At 39.5% G+C, this 18,411-nt stretch overlaps 1 protein-coding gene across 1 annotated transcript in view; it reads right to left on the bottom strand.

Annotated features, from left to right (window-relative positions):
* Window positions 1–6,400: 6,400 nt before the first annotated feature.
* The window catches only part of TDRD5 (tudor domain containing 5), a 93,764-nt gene continuing 81,753 nt past the window's right edge, over window positions 6,401–18,411 (bottom strand). Inside the window, exons 16-18 of the mRNA XM_019918694.3 lie at window positions 17,792–17,935; window positions 11,727–11,934; window positions 6,401–7,257 (exon numbers count right to left, since the gene is read on the bottom strand). Of these exons, the coding sequence (XP_019774253.2) occupies window positions 7,010–7,257; window positions 11,727–11,934; window positions 17,792–17,935 (600 nt within the window). The 3' untranslated portion in view covers window positions 6,401–7,009. The remainder of the gene's footprint in view (window positions 7,258–11,726; window positions 11,935–17,791; window positions 17,936–18,411) is intronic.

The raw sequence follows: 18,411 nt of genomic DNA on the forward strand, positions 1-18,411 counted from the left end.
TTGACCCACCTCCTAGAGAAATGGAAATAAAAACAAAAATAAACAAATGGGACCTAATGAAACTTCAAAGCTTTTGCACAGCAAAGGAAACCATAAACAAGACCAAAAGACAACCCTCAGAATGGGAGAAAATACTTGCAAATGAAGCGACTGACAAAGGATTAATCTCCAAAATTTATAAGCAGCTCATGCAGCTCAATAACCAAAAAAACAAACAACCCAATCCCAAAATGGGCAGAAGACCTAAATAGACATTTCTGCAAAGAAGATATACAGACTGCCAACAAACACATGAAAGAATGCTTAACATCATTAATCATTAGAGAAATGCAAATCAAAACTACAATGAGATATCATCTCACACCAGTCAGAATGGCCATCATCAAAATATCTAGAAACAATAAATGCTGGAGAGGGTGTGGAGAAAAGGGAACCCTCTTGCACTGCTGGTGGGAATGTGAATTGATACAGCCACTATGGAGAACAGTATGGAGGTTCCTTAAAAAACTACAAATAGAACTACCATATGACCCAGCAATCCCACTACTGGGCATATACCCTGAGAAAACCATAATTCAAAAAGAGTCATGTACCAAAATGTTCATTGCAGCTCTATTTACAACAGCCGGGAGATGGAAACAACCTAAGTGTCCATCATCAGATGAATGGATAAAGAAGATGTGGCACATATATACAATGGAATATTACTCAGCCATAAAAAGAAACGAAATTGAGCTATTTGTAATGAGGTGGATAGACCTAAAGTCTGTCATACAGAGTGAAGTAAGTCAGAAAAAGAAAGACAAATACCATATGCTAACACATATATATGGAATTTAAGGGAAAAAAATGTCATGAAGAACCTAGGGGTAAGATAGGAATAAAGACACAGACGTTCTAGAGAATGGACTTGAGGATATGGGGAGGGGGAAGGGTAAGCTGTGACAAAGCGCGAGAGAGTGGCGTGGACATATATACACTACCAAACGTAAGGTAGATAGCTAGTGGGAAGCAGCCGCATAGCACAGGGAGATCAGCTCGGTGCTCTGTGACCGCCTGGAGGGGTGGGATAGGGAGGGTGGGAGGGAGGGAAACTCAAGAGGGAAGAGATATGGGAACATATGTATATGTATAACTGATTCACTTTGTTATAAAGCAGAAACTAACACACCATTGTAAAGCAATTATACTCCAATAAAGATGTAAAAAAAAATAAAAATAAAAAGCAGGAAGGAATCGCAAACAGGAAAACTAGAGATGAAACCAGGTGATGCTCACTGCATACAGTACCCTAAGTGGTTAATAAAATAATAAACGATGGAAGCACGACTGCTTCCCATCTACCACGACCCCTCCCTTAGCTGGGAATTGGGCATCTGTGCCAGGCTATAGTCTCCTGTTCTGCAACCTTCCCCGCAGCCCAAGCTCGCACCAGTTGCCAGTACGTGCCATCCAGTGGCTCTGCAGGAACACTCATTCTCTGAGGCAGGAGTACCTCAAACACTGGCCCCTTTCTGAGGTCCTAGGAGGGGAGAGAATTGGGTACCTCTGAAAAGGCATCAGGTAGTGGCAGAGCACTCCCCATGGATCCGAGGCAGGAGGAGTGTGCACTGGGTGAGACCCTAGGAGAATACACATCTTGGACACTCAGTCTATCTGTAGGTGCAGGGAGGAAGGAGCTGCCAGGTGTATGCATGTCACACTGCCACTTTTAGTACCTCGGTTTGGGCTGTTACATCCCCAGGAGCTACTCCTGCTTTGAAACCTTAAACCCCTAATGGCCCTTCTCTTGAGTACAATCTGTCCTTTATCTCCCTCTCCCCATCATTCTACCCGTACCTGTTCTTCAGCCTCAAATAGACCTGGTAACAGTCATAATCGTCATCACCACCATCATCATTGCCATCCTCAAGGCTACCACATACTGAGTGCTTACAATTCACCCAGCACTTCGAGAAATACTGTATGTGGATTGATTCCATTAATCCTCCCAACAACACTAAACCAATAATAATAGAGTTTTTAATCCCTTGTTCCCTCACTTAAAATATATATTTATTTATTTGGCTGTGCCGGGTCTTAGTTGCAGCATGCGGGATCTTTAGTTGTGGCATGTGGGACCTAGTTCTCTGACTGGGGATCGAGCCCCGGGCCCCCTGCACTGGGAGCACAGAGTCTTAGCCACTGGACCGCCAGGGAAGTCCCCCCTCATTTTCTTCCAGGCTCTTTCTGGATTCTTTTCCTTTCCTAACCAACTGTACTGCACAAGCCAAAGAGTTCTGAGTGCCTGCTACCCCCAGAGCCCTCCTCTGAGGAAAGTGGTTACAATGGTGGGGGGCGGTTCTTGTTCTGTCTTGTGTCATATCACTGGACTATGCTTCTGGTGCCAGTGGTTTAGTCTGGGGGTGGGACCCAAGCCCAAAGTGGCTATGGATAGGCTGGACATCAGAATGACCAACCACCCATGATATGGGTCTGTGAGAGTCTGTCTAACAGAGATGCTCCATATTGGATAATGACGTCACCCAATCAGATTTCCTCTGGAGGGATGAATGTGAGACGCACACTGGGACAATGAAAGGCAGCCTCCACAGAGATGACAAGATGACAGATGATAACCATGGTAACTATACGCACCTGGATTTGTGTTTACTAAGTGCCAGGTGCCCGGCTGAACGCTTCTCAAATTTTAGATTATCTTTCAGCAGTCTTACAACATAGATACTATTAGCACCTCCACTTTACAGAGAAGAAGACAGAGGCTTAAGCAAGTTAATCCATTTGCCATTGGTTACACAGCCATGGTAGGGAGGAGATCCAAACCCAGGCAGCGGGACTGAAGATATTAGTCTATTTCTTTAAATAAACATTTTTAAGTTTTAAAAAGATTAACAGGGCTTCCCTGGTGGCGCAGTGGTTGAGAGTCCGCCTGCCGATGCAGGGGACACGGGTTCGTGCCCCGGTCCGGGAAGATCCCACATGCCGCGGAGCGGCTGGGCCCGACAGCCATGGCTGCTGAGCCTGCGCGTCCGGAGCCTGTGCTCCGCTGCGGGAGAGGCCCGCTGCCGGAAAAAAAAAAAAAAAAAATTAACACTTGGTTGCCAGGGGAAGGGGGTGGGGGAAGGAGGGATGAATAGGCAGAGCACAGAGGGTTTTAGGGCAGTGAAGCTACTCTGTATGATACTATAATGGTGGATACATGTCATTATACATTTAACCAAACCCATAGGATATACAAAGCCAAGGATGAACCCTAATGTAAACTGTGGACTTTGGGTGGTAATGATGTGTCAGTGTTGGTTCATCGACTGTAACAAATGCACCACTGTGATGGGGGATGTGGATAATGGGGAGGCTGTGCATGTGTTGGGGCAGGGGGCATATGGGAAATCTCTGTATCTTCTGCTCAGTGTTGCTGTGCATCTAAAACTGTTCTAAAAAATAAAGTCTATTTTAAAAAGAAAAAAAAAAAAAGAATGGCAGAGTTTAAAGTATTCTGGTTCCAAAAGGCTAATGACAATAAGAACTTACTAGGCCAACTGGTGACTGACTAAATGAGACAAATGACACCTGTTAGGAACAGGGCTGCGTTCAAAGCACACGGACAAATTTAGCGGACAGGCGCCTTGGTTGGCATCTTGGAAAACGTCAAGATCTGAACGAGCCATCAGAAATGAAATCTTTTAAATGTCTTAGTGATGGCTCCTGCAAAATTATGAATAATGTGGCACTGTATACATAAGTAAAATGAATTTAATTCTGAAAAGATACCAACAGTTTGTTAGAAAGGCCTTGCTACCTAGTATAAATGTTAATAGGAAGCCTCAGAAGGACTGCTCTGTAATATTTTAGTTTCTCAACCCTGAAGATGCCCCCCACCCTGATTCAGATTCTTCAGCTGTATAACTGGCCCACTGTTATTTAATCTATCCACATTCAAAAATATGAGATCTTTGTAAATCAATCCCTCTCCCCACCAACACCAGGGGCTGCTCAGCTATCTATCAGAACCACCATTCTTTTGGACTTATGCCCAAACTGTGTCTTCTGGCATCAAATCATTTACATGACACAAGATGATGTTGCAATATTTTTCCTGTGGAAAGGGCCCTGAGGAGCTAGGAGTCAGCAGAAATGGGAATTTAAGCTGTGTGACCATAGGCAAGTCAGTCTTTCTAGGTTTCAAATTTCCTCATCTGAGGTCCCTGCTACACCAAAATTCTACAATTCTAAGTCTTCAGGTTAGACATAGTCTGACTGCAGGCAGAAGTCTCTAGTTATCCCCATACCTTGAAATGGACAACTGGCATCTCAAATGTGTGAGAGAGAGAGGGGAAAGGCATGGCTCACTCAGCTGGAATGGCCCTCTTTTGATATCCCATGGTGTGTTTTTGGATGGGAAAGGGGTACTGGCACAAGCCACTGGAGTTAAAACCTGAGTGGCTAATAGTAAAGCCGCTCTCTATTCTACCCCTAAGGAGTTTACAACCAGGATTCTCCTGTGTGTTCTCACCCCCATTCCCTCAACACACACCTCAGGCCCCCACTTCCCAGTCAACATTTCTTGGGGACCATCACTACTTCTAATAGATCCTTAACACCAAAAATATGGGTGGGGGGAGGGCCTGTTCTAAGTATAGTAGATATCAACCCATCTTTTGTCAATAAAATATAATTAACCCTTAACCACGAGCATCTCCCGATCTTTTGAACATTTCTTATTGCTATCCCTGCCCATATACAGAAACCTATTTATTCATTTTCAAATGATCTATTAAATTTGTTTGATGCTTTGAGCTATTTCAGTTAACTACCAAACAAAGCACACCTTCTGGGAGAAGGTAGGGAAACATATTGGCAGATTGGCTGTCCTAGTCAAAGTCAAGTAGTCAACATGTACGAGCCTCCAAAGGTTCATTCTTTACTCTGCTAATTCAAATAGGATCTTAACTATTCATTACTAAACAGGGTTCTGTCAAAGTGTGTTGACACTCATTAGTCTGACATGGGTCTGTCTAAATGATTCTCTGTGTGGCGATTTGCAAATGGATAGGATTCTGAAAGAGCCTTATTAGCGCAGTGATTCCGTTATTCCCATCTAACTGGCAAAGTGTGAAATTAGTTGCTGTCAGGTTACCCGGTGTTGGTAGAGTTCCTGCTGGTGGTTTTGTGCCATTATAGAGAGGGTTACGGTTTGACCTACTAAATATGTAAATACTGCTTCTACCAGATTCACCCTGCCGGAAACCCAATAATTGTCCATCTTGAGAAGTGATGAATATAACTCAATATTCTGGGTTTTTTCTCTAAAGAGTGAATTCTAAGAAGCATCATCCAAAATGAATTTTCTTCTTTAGAAACAAATTGTGGATAATTATCTAAACTTGTATGAAAAACAGCTTTTCCAGTTCATATCACGGTTGAGTATCACATACGAAATTTAACTGTCATGTGATATTTAACTGTTCATTGATCCTCCATATAACTCTCCAACTGTCTTCTCCAATAAAGATGTCTGATGGAAAATCACAAAAACCCCAATGGGAAACCTGTTCTTTCCGGGTCAACTATCACTGACGTTTCCAGACTACAGTTTTTTGGTCAATTAGTATACCATCATTCTTACAGATATGTTGGAATTAAAGGTAAATCTGGATTTTAAAATTTTACTGCATTTAACATGTTTTCTCTAAAGTTTTTGAACCAAAACACTCAGTAGTTAGAGACTTTGGGTTAAACTTTGTTTCATGATCACTTCATTCTAAGAAAGAAGTTTCAACCAGTAATACTCTACATTGAAATGCACTCTGATATTTACTCTCATCTCACTCCCTTCCTCAGTGGACATTTTGCTGATTAAGTAACTGAGAAGGAAAGAGGAGACATTCCTTACTGTAGAAAGAGAGAAAGGAACTAGGGGCCAGTTCTGCCATTTAACGCCCAAACAGGAGGCCTTAGAAGAGGGGCTAGAAGGGTGAGAACCTAGTCATAGGCAGCGTGCCAGTAATTCACACCTCTTTCTCTGATTTTACCACTAAGAAATGCTTCTGTGTTGGATTTTTTACATTTGGGTATAAGTCTGGTATTTTATCACAAAGAAATTTGTATCACTCACATTCTTTAATTTCACCTTTCAGTCTTTTCTCCTGATGGTTTATACTATGAGCTAAACAGAATGTCACATAATAAATTGGACTTCAGAGAACATCGTGTTATATAAATGCTTAAACAATACCACTGTTTAACTATTGTTACATTAAGGCTCCAGGGAACTATGATGACTTACAGAGATGGCTCAGCTAAGTTTCAACAATCGGTCTCTATAATTTTGCTGTCAGTCTTCAAGAAATTGCCTACATTGAAAGATAGCTTAATTTTTTTTTTAATGTAAAAGGGTTCACATGACCAAAGCTTCATGGTGTGGATTTTCTTACTGATCCTAGTATTTCAAAGGAATAATGATGGTAAAGATTGGAGCCCTTGATTCTCTCTATGATATAGAAGTTTTCAGATGAGAAAAGGCAGCCTTAAAATTCAGACATCCTTTTTCTGGAAATAGGGATGTGAGAATTTTTGTCTTACCACATATGGATCACAAAACATTAGTTTTTCAGTTTACCTTTATCAGTCATGATATGTACAAGAAAAACATTTATACACTGTTATAAAACAGAAACTAACACATCATTGTAAAGCAATTATACCCCAATAAAGATGTTAAAAAAAAAAAACATTTATAGAAACACAAAAACTCCTTTAAACTACTACATTGAACAAAGGTGAACAAAACCATACAGAAAAAGTAACATCCACAAAAATGAAAATTAACATTAAACATCAATACTTACACAACAAAGGGGACTGTTCGCATAACAAAGCTAACAGAGTCACACAGAAAGACAAAAGCATCAACTATCAAAATACTACTTTGTCTCAATACCTCCTTCTCTTTTGGCCTGGGAGGTCACCAGGCCCTAAGCATCTAGTTTATTTTTTCCTCCCTGCTCTCTCATGCTTCCATCCTTTTCACACTGGGGTACCAGTGCAGGAGTCTCCTGGATGTGGCCAGCCGCGCAGCAGCTCCTAAGGCAGCAGTGGCTGTGCTTCGAGGAATGTAGAGCTTCTGAGAAATCTGGTGCTCAGGAGACAAAATCAAAGACAGCTGGTCCATGGCTCCCTGACTCTTATCTTTGAACACTGTAATAGCATGGCTACTAGAAAAATCTTCATTCTCTAGGCTCTCTGGAGAGCTTTCCACTGAAAAAGAAAGAAAACACAGGTCTTTTCAAGAGGTTCTCACACTCTCCCATTCTAGATCTTTACTAACATGTGTTACAACCATCTTCTGGTTAGGTGGTGCCAATTACCAATGGCAAATCAGAGAGAAAGAGACTCAGAAACCAGTCAAAAAATGGAAAGGAGATGAGGATGGGGGATCATGCACTGCAATAAAATAAATCTTGTCAGGATGAGGGCAAAGAAGAGAGGAAAAAATATCTACTTGTGAATAAGGAAGGGAAGATCTCTTTCTAGGACATCAAAAAAATAAATTGGATATAATTCCAATTCCAGGGAAGAATCCTTAAGCTCCCTTACTTCCTCCTCTCAGCAGTGAGCAAAATGGTGTCCCACGGGCCTTCTCTATTGCGAAAGTGGTCCCAATTCCAAGTCTGCCAGCATAAAAACAAAACTGACCAAACTGGCCATAAAAATGAAAATTAACATTAATTAACATTAACTGTGTTTGCTAAGAAATTCCAAAAGCCAATTATTAGCCACAAAAAGAATTCCTTGGGAATTAGTTTAACTAAGAAGAAATAATCTTTTCAATGGAATAAACTGCTGGGAACTCCATGCTGAGAGTTCTTAATAGCCACGGAAGTGGATACTAGCATCCTCACATGTGTACTCTAGACCAGGGCTACTGAAAGAGCTGGTCTATGAATTGTTTGAACCTGCCTGCAGTGAGAGAAGGAGCTTTTGCCAACATATAAACCAACACACTGCTTCTTTCAAGAAAGTCCTCGTTTAGGGAAAAAAAAAAATCTAGGGGAGCTAAACAATGTGCTATTGTGTTGTCCATCATCACAAATGCTTCACAGACTAGTACCGGTATGCTGACTACATTCTGAAAAGCACCACTCTAGACCTTAAAATTACACATTTCAAAAATTCAGAAAAATATCAGGCATAATCCAATATCTTATTATGCATCTTTAGCATCTAGCGGCAGTAGCATGTGGTACACGTGCCATATAGTTATGATAAATTAAATTAAGGAGAATTTTACAGGGTATTCTAAAAAGTAAAATTCTGACCGCAAGACTATAATTAATGCCCACTAGAGTGGAAAAGAGACAGTGAGTTCTAGTGAAGTAATGGGGCTTTACAGGAAGTCGTTGGTGAGCTCAGATTTTAAAAGGTATAAAAACATGAAAGCAGGGACACACGATGAAAGAATTTAAAAGAGTAGCAAAACTTCTGCTTCCAGACATGATGCTAATTAAACAGGGATTGAAAAATAATCTCTCCTGCTTTAAACAACTGAAAAACTGGACAAAGTATATAAAACAACAGCTTTCAGACACTGAACAACAAGCTCAGAGGACAGTGCTGCCTGAGAGACGGGAAACAAAGTGAGCCCTACAAGTGCCTGAGCTCACTGTCAAAATAAAGCCCAGGCTGCAGTACAGGGAGGGAGAGTCCACATTGAGCCTGGAGGTCTCCCTGTGCTGAGAAGACAGAGTTTGGAATTCATGGAGGCCAGGTGTCCCGAATTCGTGGGGGAAAAGTACAAGTGAAGAGGCAGCTGCAGAGAGAGAAGAAGCCGGAGACCTGCAGAGGTCGCTTTGAGTCTTAGGCTAGGTAGCGATCTGGCTCACGTATGTGAGGGGACGACCAAGGCCAGGGAGAAAACCTACCTGAAAGGAGTAGGCAGAACAAACACTAGGCATTTTATACTGGGGCAAAATACTTTTGTGTTCCCACCAGCTACAGTGTAAAGACATCCTAACACATAGGGCATCAAGTCCCATCAATACCCTCAGAAAGGTACTGCCTAGCAGGGCCAACAGACTTAAGGCTTTTCTAAATCAGCCTAATGAAACCTAACTAAACACAGAAATAATCAAAGCAATTTCAGGTAATTTAATTACATTCCTACCCCCCCCAATAAATTATACATAGACAACAGGGAGGGAGGGAAGGAAGGAAGAAGGAAGGGAGGGAGGGAGGGAGGAAGGAAGAAAAAGAGATTCAGCCAACAATATATAATTCAGCATCTCCCATCCAATAAAAAATTACCAGATACACAAAGAAGCAGAAAAATGTGACTTGTAATTAGGAGAAAAACCAATCAGTAGAAGCCAATTCAGAAATGACAGATGACAGAATGCAGAAATGATACATATGCTAGAATCACAAGACAAGGGTATTACAATAGCTGTCATAAGAACACTCCAAGTATTCAAGAAGTGAATGATGAGTATGCTGAAGAGAAAGATGGAAGATAGAAGACAGACCCAAACCAAACCCTAGAGATTATAAATTGAACTTCTGAGATGAAAAATATACTGGATGGGAAAAGAACATATTAAACACTGAACAAGAAAAGGTTATATGATGCTCATAGATCAGAAGACTCAATATTGTTAACATGTCACTTCTCCCCAACTTGATCTAGAGATTAAAAAAAAAAATCCCAATAAAACTTTTAGCAGGCTTTCAGTAGAAATTAAACTAATCCTAAAATTCATATGGAATATGACCTAGAATAGCCAAAACAATTTGAAAAAGAACAAATTTATATGATTTCAAGACTTATTATAAAGCCACAAAAATCAAGACAGTGGTATAAAGGCAGACGTAATAGTAATAGAACAGAATGAAAGTCCAGAAATAGACCCTCACATATACAACTTAATTGGCTTTTGGCAAAGACATCAAGGCAGTTTAATGGAGAAAGGACAGTCTTTTCAATAAATCATGCTGAAACAGCTGAATAATTATATGTAATCAAAATAAACATTGATCCTTATATCACACCATACACAAAAATTAACGAACTGGATCACAGACCTAATGCAGGACCTAAAACTATAGAACTTTTATAAGAAAATGTAAGAGAAAGTCTTAGTTACTTGAGTTAGGAAAGATTTCTAAATAGGACACAAAAAGTTCAAACTATAAAGGAAAAAAAAACAACAAATCTGATTTCATCAAAAGGAAAACTTTTGCTCTTCCAAGGATGCTGTTACGGAAATGAAAAGGCAAGCCACATACCTGAAATATTTGCAACAGATGAATCTGACAAAGGTTTTGTATCCAGAATAAAGAATTTTTACAAATCAATAAAAAGATAATCCAACAAAAATGCACAAATACTTGAACAGGTAATTCACTAAAGAAGATATACAGATGGTACATAAACACATGAAAACATAGTCAACATCACTGGCAAATAGGGAAATGTAAATTAAAACCACAATAAGATACCACCACACACCCACTAGAATGGTAAAATTTTAAAAGACTGGCAATATAATATGTTGCCAAGAAGATGAAGCAATCAGAACTTACGTATATCGCTGGTGTGAATTACCAAATGGTTCAGCCACTTTGGAAAACATTTTAGCAGTTCTTAAAAAGTTAAACAGGGGCCTCCCTGGTGGTGCAGTGGTTAAGAATCCGCCTGCCAATGCAGGGGACACAGGTTCCATCCCTGGTCCGGGAAGATCCCACGTGCCGCAGAGTAAGTAAGCCCGTGCACCACAACTACTGAGCCTGAGCTCAAGAGCCCGCGAGCCACAACTACTGAGCCCGTGTGCCACAACTACTGAAGCCCGCACACTTACAGACCATGCTCCGCAACGAGAGAAGCCACTGCAATGAGAAGCCCGTGCACTGCAACGAAGAGTAGCTCCCACTCGCTGCAACTAGAGAAAGCCCACGCACAGCAACAAAGACCCAACGCAGCCAAAAATAAATAAATAGATTTATTAAAAAAAAAGAAAAGTTAAACATGCAGTTAGCATATGACCCAGCAATTCCACTCCAAGGTACTTGCTGAATAGAAATGAAAAACATACGTCTACACAAAGAGCTGTATGTGAACACTCACAGCAGCTTTATTCATAATGGCCCAAATCTGGAAACAATCCAGACGTCTGTCATCTGGTGAACAGATAAACAAATTGTGGTATTTCCATACAACTGGGTACTACTCAACAATGAATAGGAACTAACTTTAGACACCAGCAACAACATAAATGAATCTCTAAAAATCACGCTAAATGAAAGAAATCAGACATAAAAACTACATACTGTATGACTCCTTTTATATGAAATTCTAGAAAAGGAAAAGTAACATGCCAGAAGCCAGAAAGTAGGGGGAGGGAATGACTGCAAAGGGATATGAGGAAGCCTTTTAGACTGGCGGAAATATTCTATTATCATGACTGTGGTGCTTATTACAAGACTGTACACATTTGTCAGAACTCATAGCATTGTACACTTAAAAACTGGCAAGTTTTACTGTGCATAAACCTGACCCCGCCACCCCCCAAATTGCAGAAAAAAAAAAAGAGTGGCAAAGTGAAAGGGAACAATTGGAGGAGTTCAGACAAATGCTAACATCAGCAATTTTCCAAGTCATGTTCTGAAAAGATAAATGAAGGTTTTTAACAACATGGCAAACCATTGCATTTGTCAACTGTATGTCAACCTACCTGAACCAGAGTGTTTTTGTGAGGAATCGACCACTGCAGGAGTTGAGTTGAGCGCTGTGGACAGCTGAATTTGCTTTGGACAAGTCTCAATGCTGCTAGGCTCAAACTGGCCACCTTCTGCTGACTGCTGTGACTGGATAAGAGAGATGTAGAACTCCTCCAATTCGGGCAATGTGGGAGAATCTGAGGAACTCTTTAAGTTTGGTTGCTACAGAATGGGGAAAACGGGGCAAAAGCATGAAAAGTAACTGTTAGTTCAACAGTAAGAATTAAGTCTATTTTGTTTCCTTACTTATATACAAAAGAATATTTTCATATCATAATTAATAAATAAAACTCCCCACTTTTAAAAATCTAGATACTCTCTGGAAAACAAGTCCTTCTCTAACTTAGTGACCATTAATTCAAGAAGCATGTATTGAATGCATATTATGAGCAAACATGGTACTGAGGGCTGCCAAGGAAGAACGGCAGGAAATGAGAGAAATAACATTCACTGAGCACTCATTGTCAGGCACAATGTTAGGTTCTTGGCATGTGTTTCTTCAATGAAACATCAGAACGTTTTTCTAGGTTAGGTGTTGTTACATCTTCTTTATTACCGCTTCCTTTACTTAGCATAATGCTTTTTTACAAGAGGCTTACCAAGTTATCCAATGTCAACCAGTAAGCGACAAGGCAGAGATGAACTCAGGCTAGCCCATGTTCTCTCTGCTCTATCACACTGCCTCCCAGTAAATACGATCCCTGTCCCTAAGGAGCTCACAGTCCTCGGCTAGGGAAACAGTACACGTGCTGCAGGTGGCCATGAAGAAGGCATTAACTGCATTCTGCAGCATCAAAAACATGCTAGGAGAACACAAAGGACTTAAAGGAGGGCTCCTCAGAAGAAGTGACAAAATGGAGTACTAAGAATCAGGGTTTGAGAGGAAAAGATGAACTTCCCAAACAAAGCCTCGATTTGGGCTAAAGCGAATGAAGTGCCAAATTGTAATCAACAGATCCTATATCCTACCACAGAGCCGCTGCTGAAATAGCTACAGTTTACAGTGACTCAGAGAATTTGTCTTCTGTGATGTTAACTAACTGGCACTGACGATTAAGTGGGCCCCGTCAGGACCAGGCCGTAATGAACCGACCTAAGTGGCTTACAGCCTGGGATCTGCCCAGGGTAAACTGAAACAAAATTTATACAAACAGAAAATGTAGCTTTGTGTGTTCTTTAGGCTGTGGAGTAGACATTTAATATCAGCTGGCATTCCCTTTGCATTCCTTTTTTCTTCCATTACGAAACACCTTGTTCATTTTCAAACATGGCTGGCATGGATGTGACTGATATATAATTATGTCATATACAAATGGCTGTGCCCCTTTATCTGGCAGCAAAAATGAAAACTCTAAAAGTCCACATAGCTATCCTGCCACACAATATGCTACTTCAGGAGAGCAAAGAGCTGGATTCAATTTTTTGCTTAATTTATGCAACTTCATGTATGTGCTTTAGCTACCCTTTAAGTTTATTCTCACTGAAAATGAGGTTCTTTCAATAAAGCTTCAGTGATAATTAAGTAAATATTAATATGGCAAACTTTTAGAACTGGAAAGATCATTAATCCAAATCAGTCCTTGTAGACGGATAAACTAAGGCCCCAAAAGCCAACTTGTTCAAACTTGTGGTAAAGACTAAGCCACAGATGACAGAACTCCCAGACAGGTGTTTTTTACACTAAGCCCTGCTGCCTATTTTCAGGAGTTTAACAAAATCAAAATCAGAAACAGTTTTTTTAAAAGCTGTATCTTTTTCTCTTTCCTGATAAATATGATTTTGAAGAAAGACAAATTGTTAAAACATATTTAAATGCATGCTGACAGCTTTTCACACTGGAAAAAAAGAACCTAGGTGAATGCCTCCTAAATGTGTATGCCAGTACTGAAAGCAAGTACCTGCGGGCAACTTAAGCACTTAATTGAAAAGTAAGAGTCTCTTCCTCTAAACAGTGGTTTAGGGTGCTGCTGCTCAAAATGTGATTCACCATCAAGCAGCTTCAGCATCACCTGGAAGCTTGTAAGACAGGGAGAACCTCAGTCCCCGTACCAGATCTGCTCAGTCAGAATCTGCATTTTCACAAGATTCTCAGGTGATCTGTATGAACATTATAGTTTGAGAAGCATTGCTCTACCAGATTTATCCCTCTGTAGTTATCAACTACTGACTCCCTCGTAGTTGTCTGAAAATATACCTTTATGGAACTAGAGGTTAGTGGCAGATTTTCAAGAAACATGTTCATGATTTCTGAAACATTAACTTATGCAATCAAAAGCACAGCCCCAAACCACAACATACAACTTCATGCCCACTAGGATGGCTATAATTTTTTTTTTTTTTTTTTTTTTTGCGGTAAGTGGGCCTCTCACTGTTGTGGCCTCTCCCGTTGCAGAGCACAGGCTCCGGACACGCAGGCCCAGTGGCCATGGCCCACGGGCCCAGCCGCTCCGCGGCATGTGGGATCCTCCCGGACCGGGGCACGAACCTGTGTCCCCTGCATCGGCAGGCGGACTCTCAACCACTGCGCCACCAGGGAAGCCCCCTATAATTTTTAAAACTAGATAATAGCAAGTGTTGGCAAAGATGTGGACAAATTGCAACACTCTTATATTGCTGGTGGGAATGTAAAATGTTGCAACTGCTTGGAAAAGTCTGGCAATTCCTCAAAACACTAAACACAGAGTTAACATAGGACCCAGCCATTCAACTCTTAGGTATATACCTAAGAAAACTGAAAACGTATGTCCACATAAACACACATACACAAACGTCACAGCAGCACTATTCATAATAGCAGAAAAACAGAAACAACTCAAATGTCCATCAGCTGACACATGGATAAACAAAACGTGGCCTATCCATACAATGGATTATTCAGCCACAAAAAGAAGTAAAGTACTGATACCTGATACAACATGATGAACCTTGAGAACATTACGCTAAGAAGCCAGATACAAAAGGCCACACACTGTATTGATTCCAATTATATGAAATGTCCTGAAGAATAAGTAAATCAACAGAGAAAGTAAGATGAGTGGTTGCCTGGGGGGAAGAGGGTTGGGGAGTTTGGGTGGGGGTGACAGCTGAAGAATGCGTTTCTTTCTGAGATAATGAAAATGTTCTGAAATTCTTATGGTGATGATGGAGGCACAATATGCTAGTAAACTAGTGAATATACTAAAAGCCGTTGAATTGTACACTCTAAATGGGTGAACTGTATGGTATGTATATTATATCTCAATTAAGTTGAGGAGACAGAGGATGGAGTCTGAGCCCCACGAATGCGGAGGAACGTTGACAAACTCCTCAGGCTTTCAGCTGAGATCTCCAAAGAATCATGCTTTAGGAGTAAGAGCCACATTCAAGGACTAGGACAAAAGTGAAATACAGCAGTCCTCACCAAACCTAAACCAAGCCTCAATATGTGTGAAGGTGACTGGCTGGAACCTGCCAGCCACTAGACAACTGAACCCTCTTTGGAGAGGAAGCTATCTCATCCAGAGCCTCTCTAAATTCCATAATGTTCAACATTCAATTAAAAAGAACCATGAGATATGCTCCGCCTGTCTTTCCCCTCCCCTGAATGCCCAAAACAGGATCAAATGACAAGATCAAATAGAGAAAAAAGACAGTAAGAACACACTCAAAGGTAATTCAGATATTGAAATTATCTGCAAAAAACTTTAAAATAACTATGATTATTAACATGTTCAAGAAAATGGAAGTTACAGACAAAATTGAGGAAAATATGGAGAATTTAAACGGAGAACTGGAATCTATAAAATAAAGAATCAAATGGACATTCTAGAACTGGAAAATAATATGTTTGAAATTAAGAACTCAACGTGTGGGTTTAACAGCAGACTGGATCCTGGAGAAGACAGGACTAGTGCACTGGAATAATCAATATAAAACCTCCAAACAGAGGCATTGCAAAAGAAAAAAAGAGAGCGAACAAGAAAACAGAGCCCAAGTGGGACTCAGCCAAAAGTTCTAACATGCGTAGAACTGAAATGCCAGCAGGAAAGGAGAGAGATAATGAGGCAGAAGCAGTGTTTGATTAGATGAATGGACCAGAATTTTCTAAAACTGATGAACAGTATCCATCTGCTGATTTAGTAAGCTCAGTGATACATATGCAGAATAAATCCACAGGAAATCACATCTAGATAAATAATTATCAAAATGCTGAAAGCAAAAGACAGAAAAATCTTAAAAGAAGCCAGAGGGGGAAAAAAAAGACATACCTTCAAAGGAGCAATGGTAACTGACAACTGGCAATTCAACAGAAGCCAGAACATAAAGGAATGACATCTTCAAAGCATCGAAAGAAAACAGTGCCAACCTATTATTCAATACTCATGGAGAATATCCATCAGAAAGGAAGATTAAAGTCAGAAATATGGGAAATTAAACATCATACTCCCGAACAACCAATGGGTCAAAAAAGATCAAAGGTAATTAGAAAATATTCTGAGACAGACAAAAATGAAAACACACAGTATACCAAAATTTATGGGATGCAGCAAAGGAAGAATTAAGAGGGATGTTTCTAGCAATAAAACATTAAAAACACATTAAAAAAGGAAGGAAGATCTCAAACAACTCAATTTTACACCTTAAGGAACTAAGAAAAGAAGAACAAACTAAGACCAAAGTTAGCAGAAGGAAATAGTAAAAATTAGAGCAGAAATAAATGAAATAGAGAAAAGAAAAAAATCAATGAAACTAAGAGTTGTTTTATATATTGAAAATATAAACAAAACTGAGAAACCTTTAGCTAGACTAATGAAGAAAAAAAGACTCAAATGATATCAGAAAAGAAAAAACATTACAACTAATGCCACAGAATTGAAAAGGATTTTAAGAGACCATTACAAACAACTGTACACAAACAAACTGGATAACCTGAAAGAAATGGATAAATTCTTAGAAACATACAGTCTTGCAAGACTGAATTAGGAAGAAATAGAAAATCTGAACAGACAGATTACTAGTAATGAAATTGAATCAGTAATCAAAAACCTCCCAACAAAGAAAAACACAAGATAAGATGGCTTCACTGGTAAAATTCTACCAAACATTTAAAGAATAATTAATACCAATTCTTCTCAAAGTCTTCCAAAAAACCGAACACTCCCAAACTCATTTTACAATGCCAGCATTACCCAGATACCAAAGGGACAGTGGTTTTTTTCTGAAGGGGTGATGAAAATGTTCTAAAATGGATTATGCGGGTGGTTGCACAAGTCTGTGTATACTAAAAGTTATTTGAATTGCATACTTTAAGTGAATTACATGGTATGTGAGTTATAGTTCAATAAAGCTATTATATCTTAAAGAAAAACTACCTGAGAAACAAAATATAAAAGTTTATTTTATCCTAAAGCTAAATCTGTGCTTTAAGTAACCTACATTTCTGGAACAGACTGTTCTATGAAATGCAGCATACTTTTATCAATGATCCCATGCAAAGTAACCATATTCTGTAGAAAATATATCACTCAGAAGGTTCATCTTCCACAAATCTGCTTTTCAACAATTCTCCTAGACTTGAGTCCTTCATTTTCAATGTAATGCACAAAAGTACAGAGACCGTTAGCCAAATTTCACGATTCACACAAACAGTCCTGCTGTTTTCAGGATGGAGAAACACAAAACAAACGGATTTTGCTCCAGGGTTAGTGTTTTCTGCCAAAGCAACAAAAAGAAAAAAACTGGCCTAGATGATAGGACAGATACAGAACTTAAAATGTATGATTAAGTGAAAATACCTGTTTTCCCTATCCCTAATGTAGAGGCTTAATCAATCTTTTAATTCTAGTCTCAGCATTTTTTTCTGGAGAGATGAATAACTACAGTAAGTTAACTGAAATTTATTTTTAAATAAACATACATTTTTATGTATATGTATTGTACCAAATGCTAAGAGAGGGATCATTAACCAGAATTTTACTTTCTAAAAGTGAAAGTATTTCCTCATGAAAACTTGTAACAGTAACATTCGTTAGACATTTACATTTTGAATTCCGGTTGTGCCAGTATTTTTTTCTTGAGCACCCAGTCCTTCTGGTTTTTCAACTTCTACTTCCTTCCCACTCACAAGGCCTGAAGGCTGCCATGAATCATCCCATATAGCTTTGGGTGTAGAAAAACACCAATCCTATAGAGAAAAAAATTGCAACAATAAACTGAGACATAGTGCCATATGATCCAAATGGAGGATAACTTGGGCAAGGTAAAGGCAAAGAGGCAACGTATACTAAACAAGAAAAGATATTTATTAACTTTCTATATCAGTGTGAGTTTTCCCCCTTGCTTCACTGGTCCATGCTCAATACACTGAATTCCTCTGAATACACAGATCACATTAAAAAAACACAACTCTCTTTGTAGTATTTTCTTCAGTACTGTTTTCACGGTTAGATGATTTTCATGATCATCCAGTATTTAAATGGCACAAATAACAAGGGGCAACTTAAGTGTTGATAGTTCTTCTAAGAGCTGGAGGAAAATAAATTAAAATTCAAATATGTAGGGCCCAATATTAGTAAATATATTCACTGCAGAGATCCAGACATAATATTACAAGGCAATGCAATAAAAATTAAATTAGGGAAAACTGTTTATTTCTAGATC

This window comes from Tursiops truncatus, chromosome 1, assembly GCF_011762595.2.
Source record: "Tursiops truncatus isolate mTurTru1 chromosome 1, mTurTru1.mat.Y, whole genome shotgun sequence".
In the NCBI taxonomy this organism is placed as follows: domain Eukaryota; kingdom Metazoa; phylum Chordata; class Mammalia; order Artiodactyla; family Delphinidae; genus Tursiops; species Tursiops truncatus.